Source organism: Cynocephalus volans, chromosome 2, assembly GCF_027409185.1.
Source record: "Cynocephalus volans isolate mCynVol1 chromosome 2, mCynVol1.pri, whole genome shotgun sequence".
Lineage (NCBI taxonomy): Eukaryota > Metazoa > Chordata > Mammalia > Dermoptera > Cynocephalidae > Cynocephalus > Cynocephalus volans.
Genome location: NC_084461.1, coordinates 162044273 through 162070774, shown reverse-complemented (window position 1 = coordinate 162070774; position 26502 = coordinate 162044273). Strand labels below are relative to the sequence as shown.

The following is a 26502-nucleotide window of genomic DNA, read 5'->3' as shown; positions in this document are numbered from 1 at the left end:
CAGCTAGTTGCAAACTGTAAAGCCCTACAGAAACCACACACAGGGATCCCAGCACGGGGCGCTGACGTCGCAGGACCCCGACAGACACGAAGGGCAGCTCACACGTTGAGGGGCAGCTGGGCTTTGGGAAATGTGCCCTGCTCTGCAGCCGCTGTGCCAGCTCGTGGGACGGCCGTGGGGGCAGATCCGGTCGAAGGGGAGTCCTGGAAACAGACAAGAGGAGACAGGAGTGAGGAGATGGGAAACAGGTCCTGGGAGACAGAAATGCGGTCAGGGCACCATGGACAGAACCCTGCATTCCCCTCAGCCACTGCACCCTCTGGCCTCCACAACTCTCAGGTCCTGCTTGCCTTGGCTGTCGGTAGTTTCTTCCCACTGAGGGGAGCCTGGGTGTCAGACACCTGCCCTTAGGGTGGTTTTCAATAGCCCCTGCTGAGCAGCTCAGAAGCCCCCTCGGTCTGCATCTGGGTTGGCCCCCATCACACTGTGGTCCACATGAGAAGGCTACGGCAAGCGGCCCAGTTTTATTCTTTTCTTTCTTTTTTTTTTTTTATTGTGCTAAAACATAAATAACATAAGAATTTCCATTCTGGTTTTATTCTTAGAACTTGAATTAATTATTCTTGTCTTCATTAAAGAAAATCCAGACCAAACCTTCCATGCTTTGAAACATGAGCTTATTTAAAAATACTTTCCCCAAGACTTGAAGATGAATCTCTAAAAAAGACTGGTCCTTTGCAGTGGATAGAGTGGCAGGCTGTGGGACCAGGACTCGCAGAGCACAGCACCTCCCACCCAAGACCCCGTGGTGCTCCAAGCATCCAGGGTTTCTCACGGGAGGAGATCACTTGAGGAAAGGGCTCATTCCAGGTGGTGGCTTCTAAGAACCACGTGTGTGCTGAGCTCTCAGGGAATCTGGTGGCATGACGCTCTTGCCAAGGAAGGTCTTGGTGGAGAATCCTCAGACCCAGCCCACGAGGGGCAGCATTTCCCCCAAACCCCCTCACCACCCAGTCCTCCCCAGGGCAGCTGTCCTGTCTTCCTGTTCAGAGGTATTAGATGGCCAAGTGAGTTGAATTGTGTCCTCTCAAAAGATATGTCTAAATCCTAGCCCTTAGCACCTGTGAATGTGACCTTCTTTGGAATAAGGATCTTTGCAGACATGATTTAAGGTAAGGATCCCCAGAAGAGATTATCCTTGATTAGAGCGGGCCCTAAATCCACATAGGGGTCCATATAAGACACAGAAAAGGAAACACACAGTGATACAGAGAGGAAGAAAGGACATGGGACCACGGAGGCACGTCTACAAGCCAAGGAGCACTGAGGACTATCTGGAGAGAGGCCTGGAAAGGAGCCTCCTCCGCCGGCAGGAGGAGCCCGCTCTGCACACAGCTGATTTTGGACCTCTGGTCTTCAGAACCAGAACACTTTCTGTTGCTGTGTGCCACCCAGCTATGGTACTGCTATGGCAGCCCAGGATGCCAGTACATCATGGGATGTCAGAGCGCCTGGGAGAGAGCGTGGTCTATCTCCCTCAAAGTTGAGGGTCACTTCTAGGCCCCTGACAAGAGACAGGATAAGGATCCTGGCAGAAGCTGTAGCCAGATGAAAGGGACAGGATAGGGATCCCAGCAGAAGCTGTAGCCAGATGACTAGGGGGCCAGGCTGCCGGTACCTTGGTGGAAGGCAGATGTGGGGAGGGGGCACATGTCACCAGGCGGGTGAAGGTCACTAGAAGCAGAGACCACGAGATAGAGACAGCCACCCAAGAAGCACCCTGGGCAGGCCGGCAGCTTGCACCCCAACAGGCCTCACCCCACCTCTTGGCTGGCGTGAGGGAGTAAGGGGCATTTCTCATCAACTCGCTGACCAGTTCTGACCTCACTAGGCCAATGAGCTCCACGCCCTGCAGGCTATACCGATCCCTCCCTGGCTGGCCACACTCCCTCCTCAACTGGGGTCACGCCTGGTGCTGCGGCCTCTGCGCATGTGCAGCCTCTGCAAAGGCAGAAGCCCCACTTCTTCTTCTTGTCTGGGCAGCAGTGTGCCCGCAGAGGGACTATGCAGCCGAGACGCACAGCTTCCCTCGTGTCTGAAAGAAACCCACGCTTGCGCAGCCTTCCGAGACGGGGCCGGGTGTCAAGGCTGCTCCCCGCCCCCCACCCCAATCTTGTCCCTGCAGCCACTCTGGAACTGGGCCAGAAGTGGAGGGACGTCCCTTCCTGCTGGCAGATTCTGGGGTGTCCCATTCACTTGTCACACCTGCCTGCCCTGTGGAGGGAGCCAGAGACCAGGAGGTCCCCACTGATGCCATCTCATTTTCCTCCAGGAGTCTCCCCATGGCTGGCCACAGACGGTCCTCCATGAGCTTCAGGTGGGACCTGGAGGGCGAGTCCCAGAATGGGGACACCTAGAGGGAGTTAGGAGGAGGGAACACTGCCACCGACTCACAACTGCCCTCCCTTCCCTGGATGTCCGTGGGGGGGGCAGGTTTTCCTCTGTGCCCCACTCTCCTCGGGGTCACTGACGAAACGTGTGGCAGGGCCTCAGGGTCATTCTTGTGCTCATTCAAACAGTGACTTATCACTTTTTAGCACAAGGACAACAGGCTGGGCATGCTGACGGTGCTCAGGGGCATTTGTCAGTCCCGACGTCAGAAGCAGATGCGGCATCTGACCGTGTGGAGCCCGGCCCTGGGGGCCAAGCGTTAGACACACAACGCTAAACATGGGGCGTGGGGCGCACAGGGACCCACCTGTGGCCAGAGAGGGGTGGCGGGTGGGGTGGCGCAAAGGAGCAGGGGGAGCCCAGGCCGGCACGGGCGGAGCTGGAGGACGGGAGGGCCAGCGTCAGGTGCACGTGGCCAGGCGTGGGGGCCTCCTGGGGGGCAGGAGAGCAGCAGCCATGGGCTCAGGGCCCACCAGGAAACACTGAGGAAGCCCAGCCCTGTCTGGGGTGGCAATGGACAGGGAGAGGAGCAGGGTCTGGACATGTTTCAGAGGCTGTTGGCAGGACAGTGGCCACGAACACAGCAGCGGCTGCCACTCAGCAGAGCTTAGCACAGACGGGCCCTGTGAGGAACCCCTCCCCCGGGACAATGCACCCCATCCTCACAGGGCCAGCAGTGGGTATCCTTCAATCACCGTTCTATAAAATGAGGAAACAGCGGCTGCTGAGCGGCCGAGGCTGGATTGGAACTCAGGCTGTCCGTGTTGGGGGCCGGTGCCAGGCCACACCCTCGGTGTTGGTTATTGTTAGCTGCTGTCACAGATCCTCATAGACTCAGCAGCCAGAGCAACACAGACTTACTGCCCTAAGCTCTCAAGGTCAGAAAGCCTGAAGCCAGGTGTCAGCAGGGCTGCACTCCCGCTAGAGTCTGAGGGAACATGTGACTGTCCCATCAGCGTCTAGAGCTCCTGCGTCCCTAGGCCGTGACCCTTCCCCATCCCCTAGATCTCTCACCCCTCCCTCCATCCTCTTGTCTCCTCTGACTTTGAGCCCCCTGGCCCCTTGTGTAAGCACCTCTGTGGTCCACTGGGCCCACCCAGACAATCCAGGGTTCCCCACCTCAGGGCCGAGGGCTCCTTTTCACATGTGGTGACAGCCACACGTTCTGGGAACTGCTGCTTCCTCCTCTGCCTGCAGGAATAGGCATGAGGGAGGAGGGTGAGCCGAGTTTCCCAGTGACAGCAGACAGGACTGGCTAGACACGCGGGTTTGCGGTCATGAGCCTGTGGCTGATCTGTGAGGTGACGCCACCTCCCATCCACACCCTCAGCAGTGTGGGGCCAGCATGTGCGTGTGACCTCAGACAAGTCACTGTCCTCAGGCCTCTGTCCTGCCATCTCGAAGATGGGAGTCTGGACGTCTGCTCCAAGAGGATGGAGTAAAGGGACTGAGTTTACCCTCCCACCTGCAACAACTGAAAAATCCAACAAAATATGTAAACAAAGGATATCAACTCATAGAAATCAAGCCATGGAGGACAGATAACCCCAAGAGATGATAAAAGGGGCTACTTGGAGCATAAAACGGGATAATTTTATAAAGTATGAGTGATCACAGTAAGCACACGAAACACATGAAGTCACTGGAGTGGGGGCCCAGTAACTGCTCGCTGTCACTGCTCCTACAGCCAGGGTGAGAGGCGGAAGTGGTGGCCTGGGGGATGTGGAGGCTCAGCCCGTGGGACACACAGGCAAAGGGCATGAGGAGGGGCTGCCAGGGAAGCAGCACAGAGCCCGGGAGCATCAGAGCCTAGGCAAGAGCACATCAGAACAGCTGCTAACTGTGCTGCGTGCTGTGGAAAGGCCAAGGAGGACTTGCCGGACCTGAGGTGCTCACATGCGGGGCTGCTTCCTGGGCTGGGGTCATCCTGTTGGATGGCTGGGGTGGCTTGTGCCCTTGATCCCCTCTCCTAGGACACAGAGATGACAACAGTGTGTTCCCTGCAGGGAAAGCCTTTGCCCCTGGCCGGGCCAATCAGCCCATGGTCACCTGCTTTTGTCCTGTTCTGACATTGTGAGTATCAGAGAAGGCTGTGCATGGCTGTGGCCCTCGAGGATTGCCTGTGCAGGGGAGAGAAGCTTGTGGTCAGAGCAGTTCTCATGCACAGACTCAGACCCAAGTCCTAGTTATTTAGCTTGTCAACAAAGCTTCTCTCTGTTCTAGAGAGAGAACAAGACAGAAACAGAGATGTAGAGACAAGGGGAAAAAACCTACAACCCACCAGTTTCCTGTTAAGAATGGATCCTGAATGAATGAAACAAGTCAGCATGGAGGCACAGACAAGGATCCCACCGCAGCACTATTCATGATAAGGAAACCTGAACTGCTGAAGCAACCTGATGTCCACGGCAGGGCCGGCCGGCCACACACGACACAGAACACCACGCAGACTTCTCCACATGGTCCACACTGACAGGCACGGTGGCTGTGGGGGGTACATCAGATGGGAAAGGAGGTAGATGGGTATGGAGGATCACTGCATCTCTATAAATGATGCATGTATTTTTATGACAAAAAGTCTGGAAACCTACACATAAACAATAATACTGGTTCTTTGGGGAGTTTGGATATTTTACTGTTTTTTAAATCTATATGTTCAAATATTACATCATTTTCATATCAAGTGACAATGGTTTTCTGAAACATTTTCAAAGCAATATAAGCACAGTGACAGGGCTGCATTATGTGAGGTCTGGCGGTGGGGGTCCCTGTCTTCCATGACTCCCCATGCACCATCTTTGTGGGGTGCTGGGAGCTGACGGGCAGGATGGGGCAGGGCTGCTGAAGCAGCAGAGGCGGGGCTGGTGGTCTGCGTGGTCAGGCCCGGAGACTGTCCCACGCAGCATGCAGTCAGCAGGCAGGTAGCTGGGCAGTGGGAGCAGCAGACATGCAGATGACTGGCCCAAACTAGTCCCAGATCCTGCTCTTGTTAACACGCCGCCCATCCAAATAAACTTTCCTGAAATAGCCAAACCAGCCCAAACCATCACGGCACATGCAAAGCACCAGCATGAGCAGAGACGGGGACTGTGTAGAGCCACGAAGTGACTGGAGTCTGCCTGCACACGAATCCCACCTCCCCAGCATCCTCAAGCCACTCAGGCCACAACCCCAGTAGGAGGGAATGATGAGTGTGTCCAAGGCAGGTGAAGGAAAGCCAGGTAGAGGGACATTGTGGATTTGGCCAGAGCATGCTAAGGCTCAGAACTATATCTCTGTGGTGTCTGCTGACACCCCCAGGTGAGCTGAACATAGAGCACCCCATGGGCCTGGTGTCGGGAGACCCATGGGACTTTGTGGGGCACCCCGGGTCCCAGACGGCAGAGCAGCCACACTGCCCATGCAGAGGACACACCTAGCACCTCAGGACGGCTGCAGGGAGGGACATTCTGGTAGCTTTGCTGGCCACCTTACCCTCCAAACGCTACAACGCCAAGACATGGCTCTTGCAGATAGCTGTTACATGGAGCTGGAATGGGGAAGCAGAGAGAGATCATGCTGCGGACATGTTCTTCTGAAAGGTCAGGAGGAGGGACGTCCAAAGCTGACACTCAGCTGAGTGTGGCTCCAGTGTGGCCCGCCCTTCTTCGTGCCACTGCACAGTGCAGGGCCCAGAGTGAGTGGCACTGTGACGCCTTGCAGAGCAGGTGCGACCCCAGGCTGGACCCTGCCCTCAGGATATAAAAACCAAAAGTGCAAAGAAGGGGGTGGTCACTCGTTGTGGCTCGTTCCATCCTCTGGTGGTGCAGGTGAGGAGCAGGTGCTGGTGCAGGGGGCAGAGGCCACTCCTGTGGACAGACCAGCTGCGCTGTGAACCACTGAGGACCACGGCCCTCCCAGCACAGTGTGACTGCCCAGAGCCTGGGGCCTCTGAGGAGCCTGAGAGGCAGCCAGCCACTGCCAAGCCCTAGCAGGAATCGCCAGGGAAAGAACCTCTCCTTTCAACTATTTTGGTGAGAAACTCCTCAGTACAAGGTGTCACACAATGTTCCAAATAATCAGCATCCTGACAAGACTTTTGAGGTACAGAGCTATCAGGAGCCACCTCCACATCCCTAACTCCTCTGTCCTGAGATAAAGCAAGCCCTCCCCATGCACAGATCCAACCAACTGCTTGACAGAAGATATTAAAAAATAAAAACAAAAACAATACAACAATAAAAAATAATACAAATAAAAACCAATACAGTACAACTATTCACATAGCACCTACATTGTATTAGATACTATAACTAATCTAGAGATGATTTAAGTGTACGGGAGGGTGTGCGCAGGTCACGGGCAGACACTACACCACTTTATGTCAGGGACTTGAGCATCCATGGATTTTGGTCTGTGGCAGTCCTGGAACCAATGTCCCACAGACAGAGAGGGACGATTGTATTTATAATGAGTTTCTCTGCAGCTCTGGAGGCACTGGCCAGCTACGCGGGGATGCGGAGACTCTGTCTGTTCTTGGAGTCCCTGACCCCAGTGAACAACGACTGCAGCAACTCCTTCGGGCCTCATGTTCAAACACACAGGCCACGAGCATGTCCCATGAGCCCACCACCTGCAGGGTCCGCTGGCAGGACGGGGTCAGAAAGGATGCCCTCATCCGACAGGATTTACCATGGTGTGGGCTGGAAAGGGAAGTGGCCGGGAGCTGGCTGACGCTGCTCCTGTGTGTGGAACAGGCCGTCCTGCACCACGGTGCCCCCGTGGGTGGAGGCCGGGCTCAGCCCGGCCATGGGTGCCTTAAAGCCAGGCAGGCACCTGGGCGGCTGCACCTCCTTTCTCTCCCTGTAAAAGAGGGTGCACGGGTGAGCAGGCACACACCCCTGGAGCTGCTGTCAGTTAGAATGGGCAGCCGTTTGTGACAGGGACCTGCATCGTGAAGATCCAGCCTCCCTGTTGGGAAGCCCAGTGTCAGCTCTGGCTGCGGTTCCTGATTCTAAATCATCAGGTTGTTCACAGACACTGGCAGCTCCTCCATGCATCTCAACAGGCCCCTAAGCAGTAGCTGGGACCCAGGCCATATTATTTTCCCACTGGAATTACCAAAAGGGAAAACAGGGATCTGTGGGTTGGCAGGCTTTGCCAGGGCTCTGAGCAGCTCTCCACAAGACCCAGAGAAGAAACATCTCCTCATTTTAATTTTTAATACAAGTCCAGAAAACACTGTCATCACCCCAAGGAGCAGTGAAATGAGCATGTTTTATTCATCACTTGCTACCACTCCATAATGCTCGGTGTAAACCAGACCTTTATGAACTTGCTTCCCAAAGAAAACTTCAGAATACAACATTTATGGGCTGATTCTTCCGCTCAGTTCTGCAAAGAGCAGCAAACAGCTCATGCAGCCAGAGGACCCCCTAATGGGGGGACGATGGGGCCAGGCAGAGGCCAAGGCGTCTGAGTGAGACAGTCTGTCCTGGAGAGGAAGCCGGCTGTGCTCCATGCCGACACGACCTCCACCATTCTCTCAGTCAGCGAGCAAAACGTGCTCACCACTGAAGGTGGAGGCCACAACTGCTGCCCACAGGCCACCTTCTCTCCCAGGTGCTCCGGATTTGCTCAAGGACTGTTTAAGTCTGGAGAGGCTGAGCTGCTGATATCAGGTCTGGCCATGTCACCACCCTTCCTCTGCTTTTGTAAATAAAGTTTTACTGGCAGCCAGTCACGTCCAGCCTTCACTGTGGCCTCTGGCTGATCTGACCCTACAGGAGAAAAGCTGATTCACTGTGGCAGGGAATAGAGGCCCGCAAAACCTAAGATAATTGCTGCCTGACCCTCTACCAGAAGGTCCGCCAACCCCTGCTCTAGGGGACAATAGCTGGGACTGACCAGCCACAGCTGTGGCCAACTATAACCAGGCATCCCATGACATTATTATGGAGAACAGACAGAGAAGGGAGGGTGGAATATGAGAAAATGGCATCCACAAAACTGCTCCAGTTCGGGCAGTCAGAATCTTAAAACACTGGAGGGAGGTCTGTAAAGGAAGTTATAGTATCCATTTCTCACCCACTCAGGGCTCTGCAAATTTCAGCTGTGAACCAATAGATTTTGCCCCGAACCTTTTTTTTCCATGAAGAAGAGTCACAGATGGTCTCTGTACATAGCTTTCCCCATCTAAGGATCCAGTTTGCTTGGGGCCATAGATGGTAGAAAGGTATGCAGTAGCTGCTTGGACTCCCTTCCCTGGGTGAGTCCACAGGACCAAAGGTGTCACCATCTGGCTTTGCACAGAATGCACAATATTCATGCTCATCTAGAGGCTGTCTATCCTGCCTTCAAACAGATAGCGCCTCCTTTACAGGAGAGGCTGCAGGTAGGACGGGCTTTAAAAAACCCTTTTGTTCAGCTCCAGTTCAGTGTTCCCATGTATCTGTCCATCTGTCTGAGAGGCTGTGTGCCGGCTATACCCTGGCACCAAGTGCACAAAGAGAGAAGGCGCCCTGTGCCTCAGCAGAGCTCACAGTCTGGCCATACGGGCCTGGGTGCAGAGCCAGTGTGGAGGTCACAGAGTCCGTGAGGGCTGTGTGGCAGGAGGGCACAGCAGGCGTGCTCTGGGGGGAGGGGGAAAGAGTGAGGCAACCCCAAGAGCCAGGGCAATATTTGTACCAGATCCCTGAGCAGACATGGACAGACTTCCTGGAGGAAGCTGACCTCAGAGGCCTCAGCAGCCTTCCCTGCCCAACTCATGCTGTCCCAGGGCCCTTCTGACTTCATCTCCTAGGGCCCCAATGGTCCCAGAGGCTGGGATGCATAAGGAGCCCTTCATGCATCCCCACAGGACATAGCTTCAACACGGGAGCCACCCAAGCACTGCAGAGGCCAGCATGTGCCCACCTAGAGTTCCTGGCACTCACCATGCCAAGGGCATGCCAGGGACCTTCCCTGATGTGTGCCTCCTTCATCTGCCAGCAGATGGCCCAGAGGCACAGGCAGAAACCTGTGGATAAGGCTCCTATCTCTTCATAGCAGCAAAAGAAACACCATCAGCACCTGATGCTGTGCATGAAGAGCTTGGCGCTCAACACAAATAAAGTCAGGACACCAGGTCACGGGCAGCCATGGTGTTCTCTGTCCCCATTTAAAGGTTATGACTGGTAGGCGTAGGTCCTAGACAATCGGCCTTGTCTACTTCACATGCCAGTCTCCCCCATTCCCAATCCCCAGGGGCCAGTAATTCATCTTGTCGTGAAGATGTCTGTGTGAGGGGCCAGGAGCTGGCTGCTGCAGTGACCCTCACCCAGCCAGTGTCACCCTATGCCCTTTGGGCTCCCGTTCCCCATGATACTGGCACTGGCATGGCGGGCTACCCTCCATGGACAAACACATATATGCAATGCTGCTGGACCTCTCCAGGCCGATGACCCCAAAGTCCAAGTGCCACCTGCTAGCCACAGAATTCTGGGCCTGTGTTCACTCTCCCAGGGTGAGTGGGGGGAGGAGGATCCACACAGCAACTGTGAGACCTGTGTCTGGCTGGCCATGGCAGCCGTAGGCCAGTCATAAGGGCAGGAGACATCCTGATGAGACATAGGTGGCCAGCAAGTGACAGGAACCAGGAAGCGTGGCGGGGCACAGCACAGGGCTGTGTCTCTGGCACAGACAGAACAAGGTGGAGCCTGGGCAGTGGGGTGGCACGTGGCAGCCCACCCCTGCTCACACCCGCATATGGCTCCCTTCCGCTTCCCTGCAGCTGGGTCAGCGTTGCACACCGAGAGGCTCCCCTGCTTTGTCCGACCTGGGTCCCTTTGCAGCGACCCCAACTAAAGTCCACAGCCTGGCCGTGACTTTTACCTCACGTACTGGAGAATGGATCCCAGGATCCCAGGATCCCAGTCCCACTGACAATAAGCTAATCTTAATCCTTCTGGAAGGGAGTACACAAATACTTTTGTAAAAATCTATTCCCTTCCTGGTCCAAGGGCTCTCTGCAGCAGACACAGACTACAGAGCCTGAAAGCGTCACTCGGCCTTTATGACACAGAGGCTGAAGCCATTGAAGAGCTGCATGTGGGCAAAGATGCCAGAAGGAGCAGAGAAAGCTGGACCCAGCCTGCACGTGTGCCCAGCCACATGATGGGCAAGATAGAAAGTGCCGGAGAAAACACTGGGCCTCCTTCAGCAGCTCTGCTGACATCAGAGGCCTGGCTGTACTCCTTTGTTAGAACACCCAGGACACAGCAAGGGATGGTGAACCTTGGACATAGGACCCACAGACTGCAGGACCAGATGCCCTGTGAGGGCAGCACTGGACATATGACCACAGATTACGGGACCGGACACCCTGGGAGGGCAGCACTGGACATATGACCATGGATTATAGGACCAGACGCCCTGTGAGGGCAGCACTGGACATATGACCACAGATTACGGGACCAGACACCCTGAGAGGGCAGCACTGGACATATGACCATAGATTATGGGACCAGACGCCCTGAGAGGGCAGCACTGGACATATGACCTCGGGCTTCAGGATGCAGAGACCAGATATCCTGGGAAGGCGGCTCTTGCCTGGCTGCTCCAGGTCCTCCTTTGGCTGTGATCAGGAATAAGGTGTCCCCCCCCCATCCCTGGCTCTTTCTCTTTCTCTGGTTGATGGGGTCCCTGACTGCAGTGAGGTGGCCTTCCTGTCTAGGAGCATGGAGACACAAGACCTACCCAATGCTGCATGTGTGCCTGGCCCCTGCTCTCCTTCCCCTTCTTGGGACTCCTGTCAACCGGCTCCCACTCCCCTCTGAATGAGTTTGTTTCAGGACACAACTTTCCGGTCTCCCCTTTGCCAACTGCCACCCAGGCTACCAGCAGGGATTTGAGCTCTGGACTGGAGCTGTCACTCCTTGTCTTTGGTGACAAACAGGGCGAGCTCCCCCGAGTCTCAGCCCCCCTAGGACACCTGTACCCCATGTTTTTGCTGTGCCTCTCACTTAGCATCTCCAGAATGTTCAATCAAAGAACAAGAAAGACTATCTCAGGAACCACTGCTCTCTGGCTTTTCCCGCAGATGTGCATGTTCATGGGGAGCAGGGAGCAGGGCCAGGCTGGCCTGCCACCCGCTCACATTGGCCCACCACCTAGTTACAGACAGTAGGTGCTCAAGCAAGGCTTGAAGAGTTTAGCACCAGTCAGGGGCAGGATTAGGGTCCCGGTCAGGGCTGAACCTTTCCCCTTATGAAAAACACACCAGCATCCCCAAGGACTGTTCCCTAGGGTATATGGGTTCAAGGCACAAACTCCAAGAGCTTTGGAGCAGTGGGCCCCTGTGGGAGCAGGTGAGTGCACACACATGTCATGGCAGCAAACACTCCACACACCACAGTGACCATTCCATACTGTGACCTCAGCCTCTGATGAGAACCAGCATTTGGATGTGTGTGCAGGTGCGTGCATGAGTGTGTGTTTACATGCATGCATGTGCACGTGCACAGGAATATATGCATGCACGTGCATTTGCACTGGTGTATGTGTGTATATATGTGTGATGTGCATGTGTGTGTACATGTGCACCTGCACAGGTATATGTGTGTGGGTGTGCATGGGTGTATGTTTGTATATGTGCACAGGTGTGTATATATGTGTGCATGTGCATGTGTGTATGTGTGTGCACATTTGTGCGTGCTGTGTGCATGGGTGCATGTGTGTTATGTATGTGTGTGCATGGGTGTATATGTGTATATGCATGTGTGTGCGTGTGTGTGCACAGGTGTGCGTGGAGGGTCATTTTTAGGCTGATGTGGCACATCCAGACCACATTACCATTCCTCAGAAGCTCAGCTAATTTTTAAAGACAATTCTCTTTGCAAAGTTTTCTGAGTTAATTGTAATTTTGAAAAAGATGGTTCTCCCCCAGCCAGTTGCTTATAGGTGTTTTTGCCAGTGCGGCCCATGGACTAGTGCCCTTGCTCTGAGGCCCAGTAGGGGCATTCAGAGGAGACCCTGGAGGGAATGTGCAGTGAGACTGGCAGAAAGGCCACTGGGTGACAAGGCACAGACCAGGAGGGACAGTGCAGGCACCACCCGGCTCCCCTGTGCACATTTCCACAATCCTGAGGGAGCAGGACTTGGAGGAGAGGAGGCCACAGCCCAGTGCAGAGACTGCCCCTCCTCAGTCTTGCGTGGCACTGCCCCACCCACACTGCCTGGCACTCAGAGAGCCCCTCCACCCCGGCCGCGGTCTCTGCATCCACAAAGCAGAAATTTAACCAAATTTTGCCCTTCACATACCACCGTGATGGGTTGTGCCAGAGCTACAGATAATCACTTAGTATTGTTCTTTAAACACATTGCTTTGGTTACTTAAATTTACAGAGACTGATGGAAGTGGAATCTATGTCACATGTAGAAGGTATCTGTAGAAATAATAGTAACCAAAGTAGGAAACAATGTGGTTAACTCCGGTTCTAAACTCTGGATCTTTCTCTCTCTGTTGAAAGGGAGATTAACAAGCTTTACAGAGATGCTGAAAACACACCACTAGCACTAAGCCAAGACTCTTCCAGGACACAATCAACAGACACAGAAGAGCTTCTCATGAGGTGAGTGAATGTGACTCAAATGCTGTGTCCCTGGACACCAACAAACACCTCACACACCACCAGATCCCCTTCTGAACCACACAGGGCACCACTCAAACATTTACCAAGACCTCAGGGGGTCCCTAATGGCAGGCAGCAAACCCCAGAGGGCAGTTCTGGTGTGGCATCCTTCATACCAATTCAGGGACTGGGGCTGCTGAGGCTGCAGGAAGGACGCCCAGAGGACCCACAGATGCCGACTGTGGCCCATGGATGTTACCTGGGCAGGAGTAGCACACGACACATGAGCAAGGTCTCCAATCCTGGCCGCAGCACGGGGATCGCTGGAGCTGATCAAAACCGGGGCGCTGATTTCCATGGAATGCCTGTGGCTGGCAGCCTGCGAGGACCTGTGTGTCACACCAAGCGCAGTGAAGGAGTGGCGTTTCTTGGTATTCTTCTTGCCATCCACACGCCGCTGAAAGGCACTGACCGCCCCCGAGCTGCTTACAGCAGGAGCTGGGGCCACACTGGCCACCACGCTGGGGACAGAGGGCAAGGTGTCGCAACCAGACGCAGCAGCTGGGCAGGGCTTGTCCATCTCCATGAGCAGCTTGGCAGAGTCATTGAGCTGGGTGAAAAGAGGGAGAAGGAGGAGGCTTCATTAAATAACTGTCCCACACTATGTCCAGCTCTCTGCGTTCTCCCAGCCACATTCCCATTTACAAACTGGCGATGTGTTCAAACTGGCCAGATCTTTCTAACAGCAGCTTCCAGCATACACAGTGCAGTAAAAACAGAACAAAGGTGGGGTGGTGTCTGTAGATCTTATGGAAAAGCTTTCTGGAGCAGCTCAAAGGCCCAGGGAGCCATGGGAGAGAGCAGGGGAGGACTTAAAACAGGGGAGGCCTTCTGAGGGCCTGCTACCCTGTCGGCCACAATCTTGTTCAATGGGCATTTCCAGGGTGTGAGGTGCAGACCTACACAGAGCCAGGGCCCAGAGGCCAAGGGGGAGGACGCCCAGTGTCAGCCACGTGGGTCCTGCCCTGCACAATGCTGGTCACTCAGAAAATTTGGGGCATGTGACCAGAATGTACATTCCTACAAGCCGGTGACCCTGGGGACAGGGGCTCTGGTGAGAGTGAGCCCTGGAAGCTCTTTTTAGTCATGGCCTCTACTCAGCCTGTCACACCCCAGAAGCTGACCTGAACCCAGGCCCAAGAGGAGTCAATAATCTATCTTCTCGAACTCAGGACACGACTCCTTCCCAGGTCTCCTGCCTGTTCTGCAGAATAGCAGGTGTTCTTAGAGTTTGCCTTTGAGAAATATCTGATGCTGGGTGGTGCTTATCAAGGAAGGTGGGATGAAGGTTTGAGTCCATGAGCAACCTGTGATAGTTGGGAATGAACACCCCAGGCCAGCCACGCCTAACCTCTCTTCTCAGGCTGTGCCTCTCCTGGTGGCACCTGGAGGCTAGAAGTGGTCTGTGAGCCCACAGCCTTGGTGGGCACAGCTGTGGAAGAAGAGCTCCCTGTGCTGGTGCATGGGAGTCCGGCCACCTCTAAGCCATAGTGTCCCCAACTCCCACTCCTGAAGGAAGTTTCATGCTCAACATGTTTGATGGAGCCCCTTTCTTCTTAGGCTGTACTTGGCTCAACCCAAGTTCATACCTAAAGGGAGAATCTGCAGTTGATTTGAAAGAATAAAGCAGAGAGAACTACTTATTGTGTGTATACAGGTGGCCAGGAACAAAACATGGTGCTAGAAGTGGCTTGGGATTATCTCCACAAGATGGCCATGAATGCCCACAGCTAGGTAAACACCCGCAAGATTCCACTCTTTCTCCCTCACTTTTCAGACATAGCAGAAGAAACCAAGCGAGTGCCAGCTGGCCTTCTGGATGGCCCTACATGGAGAAGCAGAGAGGTCAACGGGGGGGGTCAAGCCCTCTCTTTGTGCTTCTCCTCACCATGCAGAGCTTGCGCTATGGGCTCCAGCAGGGCGGGAACCCTTTGTCTGCCAAGGGGGACTGTCTTGGGTTTGGGGCCACCCGGTCTCTGTGGCAGCACGACTGGACTCTGCTGCTGCAGGGGCCCCGCTGCACCACATGAGTGGCCTGGGGTGTTCTAGCCAGACCACTTTCCAGAAACAGCAAGAGGGCCACCGCAGGGCTGGTGGAAGCCTTGGTGGGGAACACGGGACTCAGCAGAGTCTGGAGGATGCACAAGATCAGGAAGGAAGAGGACAGAGGCAGCAAGTCAGGGAACCGGAGAAGGAGGTCAGAGCGGGTGAGTGCAGGGGAGCTGGAGCCAGCTGTGGACCTGCAGGTCACCTGGGCCAGGGCTCTCGATGGTTCCACTCGTGATTCTCAACATTATGGTGGGAAAGCAATACACATTCAGTAGAAACCAAGTAGCCACACAACCATTCTGTTTTTTTACTTTCAGTACAGTATTTAATAAATTACATGAAATATTCAACATTCTATTATAAAATAGGCTTTGTGTTAGATGATGCTGCCCAATTGGAGGCTAAGGTGTATTAAATGCATTTTTGACATGCTATTTTCAGCTTACGATGGGTTTCTGGGGATATAACCCCATCATAAGCATGGCATGTCCTGTACATACAGTACATTCCTCTCTGCTAAGCCCTTGAACAGAGCCAGAGGCCCCAGGAAGGGCCCGTCCCCCCCACATCCACCAGGAGTGGAGTCTGAGGTCAGGCCTCGTCCTGGGAGTTCCCCTCAATCTTGTGAAGAGGTGAAGGGAGCGCGGGTCTCTACACGCGTGTACTTGCGCTGCTGTGTCTGCAGCTGGGAGCATCTCGATGAGAGCAGACAGCAGGAGCCTGCTGAGCGCCAGCGGCCTGAGACGGGCGTGACCATAGGCCGGCAGGCCACGCGGCCCCTCCCGCCCCCACAGCCGTGGCAGGTGTGCCAGCTGCCTTCAGACCCGCTGGGCACATGACCATCAACATTTCCATTACAAATACTTGCTTTCAGAGGGAGGTTGTGAAAACCCACTCCAGGTTCCAGAACATGTGCTCTAAATCCAGGATTATTTCCTTGCAAATGCCTTCTCCAGCCAGGCTCAGCAGTTTTGCTCTGTTTCATGGCTTTATTCATTTATCTCCTCAAAAATGCTACTCAAAGAGCACGCCAGCACCTCTCCCCTCCACAGCCCTTCGCGGGCACCCAAGTCCCTGAGAATCAGCCTCCTGGGTCCCAGCATTCCAGCCCACCCAGAGGAAGACAGCGAAGCGGGAAGCAACACACGGAGCGCACCAGACACATGCGTCTCCACCGGGACCACCACCATGCAGAGGTGAGGCAGCACGATGCCGGCGCTAGGCTGAAACAGCTTCCTTCTTTCCTGAAGGAGCAGACCTGGAGCACGTGGCTCCCTATGACCCTCCTGAAGTGGTACTGAAAATTCCACTTTCAAAATCAGGAAAGCCGGGTCAGTGTCCACACGTCCATAACACCTGGGGCATTATTTGAATGGCGGCTGGGTTTCCATCATGGCTCTCCATCATCTCCCGTGGGCACGGCTGGCCCGGCAGTGCCACGCATCCCGATTGCCGAGCGGCTCTCCAGCACTACCCCACGAGGTGGCGAAGTGCCGATGGAGGACCCTGTGACAATGAGAAGTGGCCAGCTGTGTCCTTCCCGCTCCTCCTTGCTTCTGCAACAGGCTGCTCTTTGGAGACAGGAGCATCTCATCAGGCTTTCCTCCTCCTCCCTGTGATGGCTGTGTCCTCACAGTCCAGGACAGGCTAATTCACAGGTTCTCAACACACATACACACATCTCCACGCACGGGCTGACACTACCTCCCACCACTGCAGACCGTGGCCTGCTGGACTGTGACAGGCACAGTGACCACAGGTACCCCGTGGACCCGGCCATTTCACAGATGAAGACACCGAGGCTTAGAGAGCTTAAGTGGTGTCCTCCAAAACACACTGTGAACATGCGGCACAGTGGCCTTGGCTCACACCCTTTCTCCACTTGGCTCTGCCACCCTTCCCGTCCACTGCAGAGCACGGGAGGCCTTTCTGATCTTGCTAAGTCTTTAAGCTAAAAAGTTTATATATTCATTGACGTATGGCTATGTCCTTGGCAACTGGAAGAGGCTGGGTTCATTTTAGAGATTCAAATGTGGGTTTTTAAAGATCGGATTTTTTTTTTTTTTTGAGACTGACATGCAAATTAGCTCAGGCAAACTCTCACACCAGCTGCAGCTCCTGGGGTGGGAGGCCAGTTCTGTTCCATTCCCTTCATTTCAAAGAAACAGTGGACCCACAGGCCTTGTAATAATGCCAAATTTTTATTTAACATGGACACTGAACTCTAGACATTTGTAATGCCAGGTGCCAACACTCTGGACTGACAATCTCCTGTTCATTCGACCAGCATACTGTGCACCTGCTCTGGAGAGGCTTCTACCCCAGACGAGGGTCCCATTCTGGGAATTACAATTATACAAAAGGGAAGCAGTGCCAGGGACACTGAGGGGTGCGATGGAGACCCCTGTGAGGGCGGCCGACCCACTGGAGCGTGACTAGAGCCCTGGGATCCCAGCTGCTGGGCAGCCCACATGTGACCCACAACCACATGCACACAGCAGCCGCACCTTCTCCATCCTGTCCTCTCTATGTGCATGTTCCAGCCTTGCGCCCCATCCCAAGGTAGCTGAAGTGCAAAGGTCAGGCTGTGGTCAGGCTACCAAAGTGGGTCTGTGAGCAGAGATGAGGATTCATATTGCTGAGGATTAAAATGAGAAATATCCGGCAGTGAAGACACACACAGGTGTGGACCTGTGCTGCGCAGACAGCTTTCTAATTTTGCTTGTAAAGACTGAGCACAGGCAAGGATTTGCAACAGATGATGCCTAAAATTTCAAGGAGGGAGAGGGAGGGAGTGGCTTTCATCTCAGCCTCCTACTGCCATAGAGACAAAGCCCACGAGAGGCAGTAGCGCTGTCCCGCCAGCCCCTGGACAAGCATGAGGCACAGGGCTGGCTTTGCTTGCTCGAGTGCTGGCTGTTCCCAGGGCAGCTGGCTGAGCTGTGCCTTACCACGGGTCACTGCAGACCTGCCTGCCCACGACACCTGGCCCTGATGCTACCCTGAAGGCACCTTCCGGAGAATCAGGCAGCACCCTCTGCCAAGGCCCAAAACCAGCCCTCACAGCCTTCTGCTGCCCTGCAGCAGAGGGTCAGCAGCCCCTGACTCATCCGGCGGGCCTTCCTGGCTCTCCTCACGAGAATCAGGAGCGCCCAGCCCTGCTCCTCTCTCGGGCTTCTGTTCAAAGTTGAGCCAACCCTTCCTCCCTGGATGTGTACCCTAAGTCCCATGGGGGAACGGGGCTCCACCTTCCTTGAATTCAGCCTCCGCATGCCAGCATCTACTCTCATTTTAGTATCAAGGCTTGATAGATGAAAGATTCTAGAAAAAGTGTGATACAAATTAAAGAGGAAAACAGAAAGCTTCACTCATTTGCTATGAACATGTGAAAGTCCAAAAAAAGGCCCCGGAGCAGCACAAGGGCCTGATTATCACCTCAGCAGATGCATCCTGTGAGCAGAGGGACCATTATTAGAAGCTTCGAGACCAGTGTAAGGACCTTGTGACAATTCTCCCTGAAGACAAACTTTAAAAGGAGACAGAATCATGGCTTTTCAGCAAAGGAGAGACGCAGGAGACACCACTTTTTTTGAGTCTCATTTTCTTCAAGACCCCCACAAAGTCTCTGCTGTGAAGGGGTGAGGCCTCAGAGGCACGGCAAGTGGGCACTGCACAGCCTCTAGCAGAGACCCTCAGATCCCGTACGCCCCTCTCTGTGGGGTGCTCTGCACATGCATTTCTGGCCATTTTTAGCCACAGAACCCTTCTGCCTCAGAAGTCACAGATGTTAGGCAGCTGAGAAGGAATGAGAAACATAAAGTAAGAGAGGTGGCCAGCACAGATCTCAGGCCGTAGCAGGCAGCAGCTCCACCAGTGCATTCCAGGGCTGGCCATCAGTGGTGGCTCAGTCAGTGGCCTCTAACCTTTTCCTTGACAGTCTTTCCCATCAGTAAGACATTTCTGGGCATATGCATCCAATAAATTACATATATTTTCAAGTGTACAAATATACTACTTGATTATAAATATAGCTGACATCTGGGGTCCTTTCTGAGCACCAGGGGGAGGTGCTCACAGTGTGTTTTGTCCTTGCAGGCCCTGGTGCCTGGGAAGGGGATGGAATGTCTGTGCATCTGCAGCGGGCCTGTGTGTATATGCAGTGTTTCTGGGACAGGAAATTGAGGCCCAAGGTTGTGAGCAGGACCTGAGGTTACCCTGGGCCTGTGTGGCCGTGTGGCCCAGGATGCTGCATGTGGTGGCCCTCCAGGATGGGCCGAGGGACCAAGAATACTTGGCCACGGTTTACACAACACCAGCCAGACCATCGCTGAATTGCTCTGCTGTTGCAACCTTGGCTCTCTAACCTGCCACTTCACCATCACTTAATTTTAAACGGCGGTCTTCTGTTACTTAGGGAGCCCCCAGAGAGCAAGTGCATCATCCCTCTCCCTCCCTCCCCCTCCCCCCATGTCTCTGTGTCTTTCTCTGATGTCTCATTGTATTTCTCACATACCTGTGCCATCTCCCCTTCCAGATTTCCCTCACCTGCTGTGGCCACCTGATCTTGGACTTCCCAGTCTCCAGGACCATGAGCCAAAATAAACCTCTTTTCTTTATAAGTAACCTAGTCTCAGGTATTCTAATATAAGCAACAGAAAATAGACTAAGACAGAAAATTGGTATAAGAAGAGGGGTTGTCGCTAATAACAAATACCTGAAAATGTGGAAACAGCTTTGGAACTGGGTAATGGGTAGAGGCAGGAAAAGTTTTGAACTGAAATGCTAGAATAAGCCTGTATTGCTGCAAACAAAGTGTTCAGGGTGATTCTGGTAAGGGCTCAGAAGATGAGAACACTGGGGAAAATCTGAGCCATCTTAGAGATTACGGAAGTGGTTGTGACCAAACTGTTGATAGAAATATGGACAATAAAGGCCATTCTGATGAGGTCTCAGAAGCAAATGAGGAACAGGTATTGGAAACTGGAGGAAAGGCCATCCTTGTTATACAGTTGTAAACAACCTGGCTGAACTGTGTCCATGCTCTACAGCTTTATGGAAAGCAAAATTTAAGAGTAATATCTGGTGGAACAAATATCTGAGCAAAAGAGCTGTCCAGTTGCTGCATGGCTTCTTTTGGCTGCTTATAGTGAGATGTGGAGCAAAGAGATTATTTAAAGACAGAATTTATAATTAAAAGAAAGCAAATAGTAAGAATTTGGAAAATTTGCAGCCCTGGCCACATGAAGAACAAAAAAGCATGTTAGGGTGTGGCCAAGCAACCATTTGCTAAAGAGACTAATATGGATAGTAGGGAACCAAGGGCTACCATCAGGACAATGGGAGGACCCCAAAGCATTTCAGAGTTCTTTGAATCTTCCCCTCCTCACAGGCCCAGAGGCCTAGGAGGGAAGAATGTTTCCATGGGACAGAGACCCAGGAGTCCTCCACAGGTTCACCGCCCAGGGCCACCTCAGGACTCTGCTTCCTGTATCTCAGCACAGCACTCTTCAGCCATTCCAGCTGTGGCTCAAGTGGCCCCAGGCATGGCTTGACCCACCACTCCAAAAGATACAAGCTGCAAACCTTGTTGGCACCACACCACGCATGGCTCAAGTGGGCCCAGAGGCAGCCGTGCTGCTGCTCCAGAGAGTGCAAGGAGTAAGTCTCGGTGGTGTCCACGTCAAGCTGATTCTGCAAGTGTACAGGAAGCAAGGGCTGTGTGGCCACAGTGGTATCTTTCAGAAGATATACGAAAAAGCCTGGGGGCCGAGGCAGAGACTTGTCACAGGCGTGAGGCTACCACTGAGGGCCCCAATTAGGGCAATGCTGAGCAGAAATGTGCAGTAGGAGTCAGAGCAGCCCTCAAGACTCCAGACTGTAGAGCTGTCAGCACTGTGCAACTCCAACCTGTGACCGAAGCCATGTGGGCTGAGCCCACCAAAGCCATGAGGCTGGGATGCCCAAGGCCTTTACGGCCCAACCCCCACCACTGTGCGCCCAGGAGGCAGCACATGGAGTGAAAGATTATTCAGGAGACTTAAGATTTAATGTCTGCCCTGTTGGGTTTTGGACTTGTTTGGGACCTGTTACTCCTTTCTTCCTGCTTTTCTCTGCCTTTTGGAATGGGAATGTTCACCTTATACCTGCCCCACCATTGTATTTTGGAAGTAGATAACTTGTTTTGACTTTATAGGCCCACAGTTGGAAGGAGTTTGACTTGAGTCTTAGCTAAGAAGTTAGACTTTGGACTTTTGAGTTGGTGCTGGAATGACTTAAGACTCTGGGACTATTGGGATGGAATGACTGTATATTGTCTCTGAGAAGGTCATGAATTTTGGGGGCCCAGGTCAGAATGCTATGGTTTGAATATGGCTTTTCCCCTCCAAAACTCATGTTGAAATTTGATTGCCACTGTGGTGGTGTTGGGGGGTGGGGCCTTTAAGAGGTGATTAGGTTGTTAGGATTAATATCTTTCTCACAGGAATGGGTTAGCTATGGCTGGAGGTTACCCCCCTTTTCTCTTGCTCACACTTTTCCACCATGCTGTGAAGCAGCATGAGGTCCTTGCCTGATGTGGCTGCCTGCTCTGGAACTTCCCAGCCTCCAGAACCATAAGCCAAAATAAACCTCTTTTCTTTGTAAGTTACCCAATCTCAGGTATTCTGTTACAGCAACAGAAAATGGACTAAGACACAGGGCACCCCTGTATCAATAAAGCCAAGATGATAGAGATCTCACAGCTGATAATTAGAGTTCTAGGAATTAGAGCCTACTTTATCCTCTTGCAAACAATCACGTCATATCACAGATGCTTAAAAAGCTTAGAGCTGGGGACATAGTAGGTGCCCAGTAAATACCAATTTAGTGAACAAATGCAACTAACATTTGTATGTGTATGAAATGGTATCTGTTTACTAGGTGTAGCGGATTGAATTATGTCCCCCCAAAATTCCCTGAAACTTGAACTGTGTCCCCCAAGTTTAATGTATTAGAAATCTGGCCCTCACTGTGACTGTTAAGAGGATGGGAAATCCTATTATGATAATTGAAAGGTGGAGCCTTGAAGAGGTGATTGGATTTTAGGACCATGCTGTAGTGAACAGATTAGAAATGGTGGTCAGAGGCGTGGTTCTGAGGGCTTTAAAAGAAGAGGAGAGTCTGTCTCTCTTGCTCTCTCTGCTTCCACCATCTTGCAATGTGAGACCCCTGGGTCATTGTCACCACCACGAGATGGATGGACTTTGGACTTCCCAGCCTCAGAAATTGTAAGCAATAAATTTCATTTTCTTATAAATTACCCAGTTCCAGGTATTTCTGTTATAGCAATATAAAACAGACTAATACAGTAGGTATATTTTAAACACTGTGCCCAGCCCTTCTCACCCCTTTTTGAGAGCTATGACTCACAATCCACTTACAAAGGTGGGCCAGCAGCTGAGAGCAGTTAGGTGCCTGACGGGAGAGGGTATGGGGGTCCTGGTGGAGTAGGGACTCCCTGCATGCACATCTGAACCTGGAGTCTGAGCCTTTGGCCAGAGCTCACTGGACTCACTACAGCCACTCAATGGACACCTGCTGTCGGCCATGAGCTCTGCCAGATGACATGTGGCAGGTAACGCTTCTTCAAAGAAAGACCTCTTCTTAGGGATGTACTCCATGGTCACCAAGGGGCTTGAGAATATTTTCGATGCAATGAGCTCATCAGTGTAAACTGAACATAAACTGAACAAAAGATCTACTGGAGTGAGGCTGGGCTACGTGGAGGGACAACTTCCTGTCAGTGGTTACGGATGGGGCCAAAGTGGCACGAGGTTGTGCAGAGGCATGGGCAGGAACAGGCTGGCATGCACGCAGGGCTGTGTGCGTGTCATGTGCACAGAGGTCTAAAGTTACAGAGGCTCAGGTCGTGAGGGCTGAACAGGAGTCAGGATGGACACGGAGCTGGTGGACTTCTGAGCAGGGGACTGACGAGCTCCTTGGCATTAGCAAAGGAAGATGGGGGGTCGTCAGGGAGGCCTAGGTCAGGATGGCAGTAGCGGATGAGACAGGCAGGAGGGGGGACCAAACCATCTGAGGTTGGTGCTACAGAAAGAGGAGGGGGTCTGATTACTGAGCATGCATGTATTGGGCGCCTACTGCAGGCCAGGGGTGCTGCCTGGCACTGTGGATACATCAGTGTAACAAAAAAACACCAGACAAATCCTCTGCTCTCATGGTGACACAGCCAAGAAACAAGAGGGTATTTCATCACACAGAATATGGTGGATAGTGAGAAGTACCTGGTGGAAAAAGTGTGAAAAGAGGGGGGAGAGGACGGCAGGTTAAACAAGGTGGACCCGAAAGGCCTCACTGGAAGGAAACTGCGAGCCAAGTCCTGACGGAGGCGGAGGAGGGAGCCTGACCCAAGCACCTGAGGAAGAGTGACAGGCAGGCAAGAACGGCACGTGTGGAGGCCCCATGGCAGCGGCATGGCTGGGGCATCTGACGGGGAACAAGGACGCCAGAGGGGCTGTGCAGACACCTGGCAGGAGTGAGGATGGGGTGAGAGCTGCATGGAGAGCCCTGGGCCTATAGGAGGTCTTCACTTTCCTCTGAGTGAGATGGGGGCGTGGGAGGGTCTACAGAGCAGAGGACAGGACAGGATCCCGATGTCATGCTGAGAAAGGACTTTGAAGCTATTCCAATAATGTCACTGGAAAATTCTCACAACTAAATGAAAAAAGCAAGATACAAACACTGGCACAGCACAATTCCAAATTTGTTCAAAATACATGTAAATTTATACGTAGAAAAGAATAAAGCAAATAGAACATGTCAGCAACATTTCATTCTTTTCCTACATGTATGCTCATATTTACCCATAGGGTTGTAGATGATTTTAATTTTCTTCTTTACACTTTTCTGAATTTTCCTATTCTGAATAATAACCAGGTACTATTTTTTATAACCAGAAAAAGTCATTAGTAACAAAGAGCAGATTAGGCTGGGATATCTACCAGCCTGTGGGGAGACCTCCTGAGTCCTAGCACTACCAATGTGTGAGGGGCCATAAAAACTTTGGTGTTCTTCAGTTTTGTGAGAATACAGTCTTTTTTTTTTTTTTTTTTTTTTTAATGCACGGCATTTCAGGCAAGATCTAACAACAGTTTCTTCTTTCTTGGATGGTTTGGTGTCAAGCCCCAGGTAATAGCTACCAGCCAGGGGCAGATCCCCAAGGGTGACCCCAGCCCTGCCAGGGACTCCCCTGGCATCATGCTCCCAAGCGGCCACCACGAAAGCACCAGAGAGCTCAGAAGGTGGCAAGGGACTAACCAGGCCAAAAGGGAAAGGAGGAGGAAACCAGCTAGGTGAGCAGAAGACTCGGGCCCAGGGCAGCAAACACAGCCAGGCCAGGTCCCACCGATGCCCGTTTTTGTAAATGAAGTTGTTCGGGCACAGCCACGCCTGCTCAGCGACTGATCCTGCACTTGCCACGCAAAGGTGGAGCTGAGAGATGTCTGCCCGCCCTGCAGTCCTGGCCTCTTCTCGCATCCCCTCCCTGTCAGTTATCTGATTGTGGGGGCTGGGGTGGGGGTGTGGCTCTATTTATCTCTTTATAACACGCTGAGAAGGAAGGTGCACCAGCACCTGGCTCCCAACCACCAGCACCCTGCCCTCTTGCTTCCTCTTCTGCCTGCCCTCCTCTGCATTTTTCTGGGGTGTTTTAAAGCAAATGGCAGAAACCATGATTTCACCTGTGTGCCTCTGACAGACAGGTCCACTGTCTTCAGTGATGGGGGAGGAAGCTGGAGCTCCAGGGCTATTTCCCTGTTCTCTTCTCCCCAGCTCTCGTTCAAAGGAGCAATTCCAGGTGAGGAGGCTTTTCTCGCCTCTGTCTTGGATTGGCGGTTTCAGGGCCTATGCTCAGAGGGTGAGAACTTGCAAGTTTCTTTGCTTTCAATATGATATACATTCTTCTACTGAGATGTATCTGTCATAAGCTAACACTCAGCCTCCATCTCTCAGAAACCCTTCATTTCTCAGCTGGACCCAAGAACAGGGTGTGAAGAATTGCTGTGGCTAAAACCCCAACACTATCCCGACACTTCCCCAAAGTTGAGAACAGTTTAAGAACAGGTGAATATGTGAGCTGTGTGGCAAATTCACTGGACAAGAGCAGAGTTTGAATCACGCATCCACACCTTTTAAACACAAATGGGTTTACAGAAGCATGAATTGGAGCTCTGGGGTTTATTTTTCTGCCCTCATCTGGGAACTTGCCTCGGTGACACTGCTCACAGTGGGCTCTGCCACCACAGATGAGACCACGGCCTTGACACACGAAGCTCAGGCTCTGCCGCAGCAGGGTGTGTCCCTTTCCTGAGAGCTCCGATGATTTCAGATGGGCAGCCCTGCCCTACCCAGTTCATGGAAACTCATTCTCCAAATGACTTGTCCTCACTGAATGAAGTGTGAGGCTGTTCCAAGTTGCCTCTTCTAAAAGGGCTGAAGACCTCTTTTCCTTGTTCATACTACAGCCTCAGAAACAACGCTCCAGCAGCGGCATGCAACTTGGCAACGAGACCTGGGGGCTTCTTACTGCTCTCTACAGTGACACAGGGAGGTGATTTAGGAGATGTAGGAGTTTGTGTAGGACTGAGAAATGATGGTTCAAGCAGTGATAATTTCCAACCCCAGGTCTTCACTCTGCACTGGCACTGTCCTGCACACTTGTCTTATGTCACTGATCTAATGCTTGTAAGAGTCCTGTGGTGCAGATGAGGTGATTTATTACCCCCATTACACAATGAGGAAACTGAGGCACAGGGAGGTGAGTGACAGAACTGGTTGGAGCTTGTGGCTAGCCCTTATTCCACTGCCTTGATGCCATGGTGGGGAGCGGCCGGGCCCTTTGGTGGGAGGCCAGCACACGGGGGCGGGCTGCGGTGAGGAGTCTGGATTTATTCTAAGAGTGGCAGGCCTCACTGGAGTCTTCAGGCAGGAGCTGTCTTTGTAGAGGTGGTTCTGTGGCTATGAGAATGGACCATGGGAAGTGAGCCAGGCAGGGCCAGCTGGGAGCTTCTGGGGGCTGGGCTGCTCTGAGGCCTTCTGCATACATCCTGAGGGCCCAGGACCCCTGGGTTCCCTAAGACCAGAGCTGGAAAACTTGCAGTGTAAAAGGTCCTCTCCAGGTTCATTTATACTACCAAAGCTCACCTAGGCTCAGGGAGGAGTGGGCTTAGGCATGACAAGGACTTGACTGGGGGACTCAGTGACACAGGAACAAAGGTCATGGGCACTGAGAAGTGAAGGGGCCTGGAGGGAGACCACAAACCTAAACCTGGAGCAAAGGCCAAAGTCCTCAGGGTGACCT

At 53.0% G+C, this 26502-nt stretch overlaps 1 protein-coding gene across 1 annotated transcript in view; it reads right to left on the bottom strand.

Moving 5' to 3' along the window:
- SH3RF3 (SH3 domain containing ring finger 3) overlaps nt 1-26502 on the bottom strand; it is a 338026-nt gene that overhangs the window by 76337 nt on the left and 235187 nt on the right. Inside the window, exons 5-6 of the mRNA XM_063087182.1 lie at nt 13300-13650; nt 103-203 (exon numbers count right to left, since the gene is read on the bottom strand). Of these exons, the coding sequence (XP_062943252.1) occupies nt 103-203; nt 13300-13650 (452 nt within the window). The remainder of the gene's footprint in view (nt 1-102; nt 204-13299; nt 13651-26502) is intronic.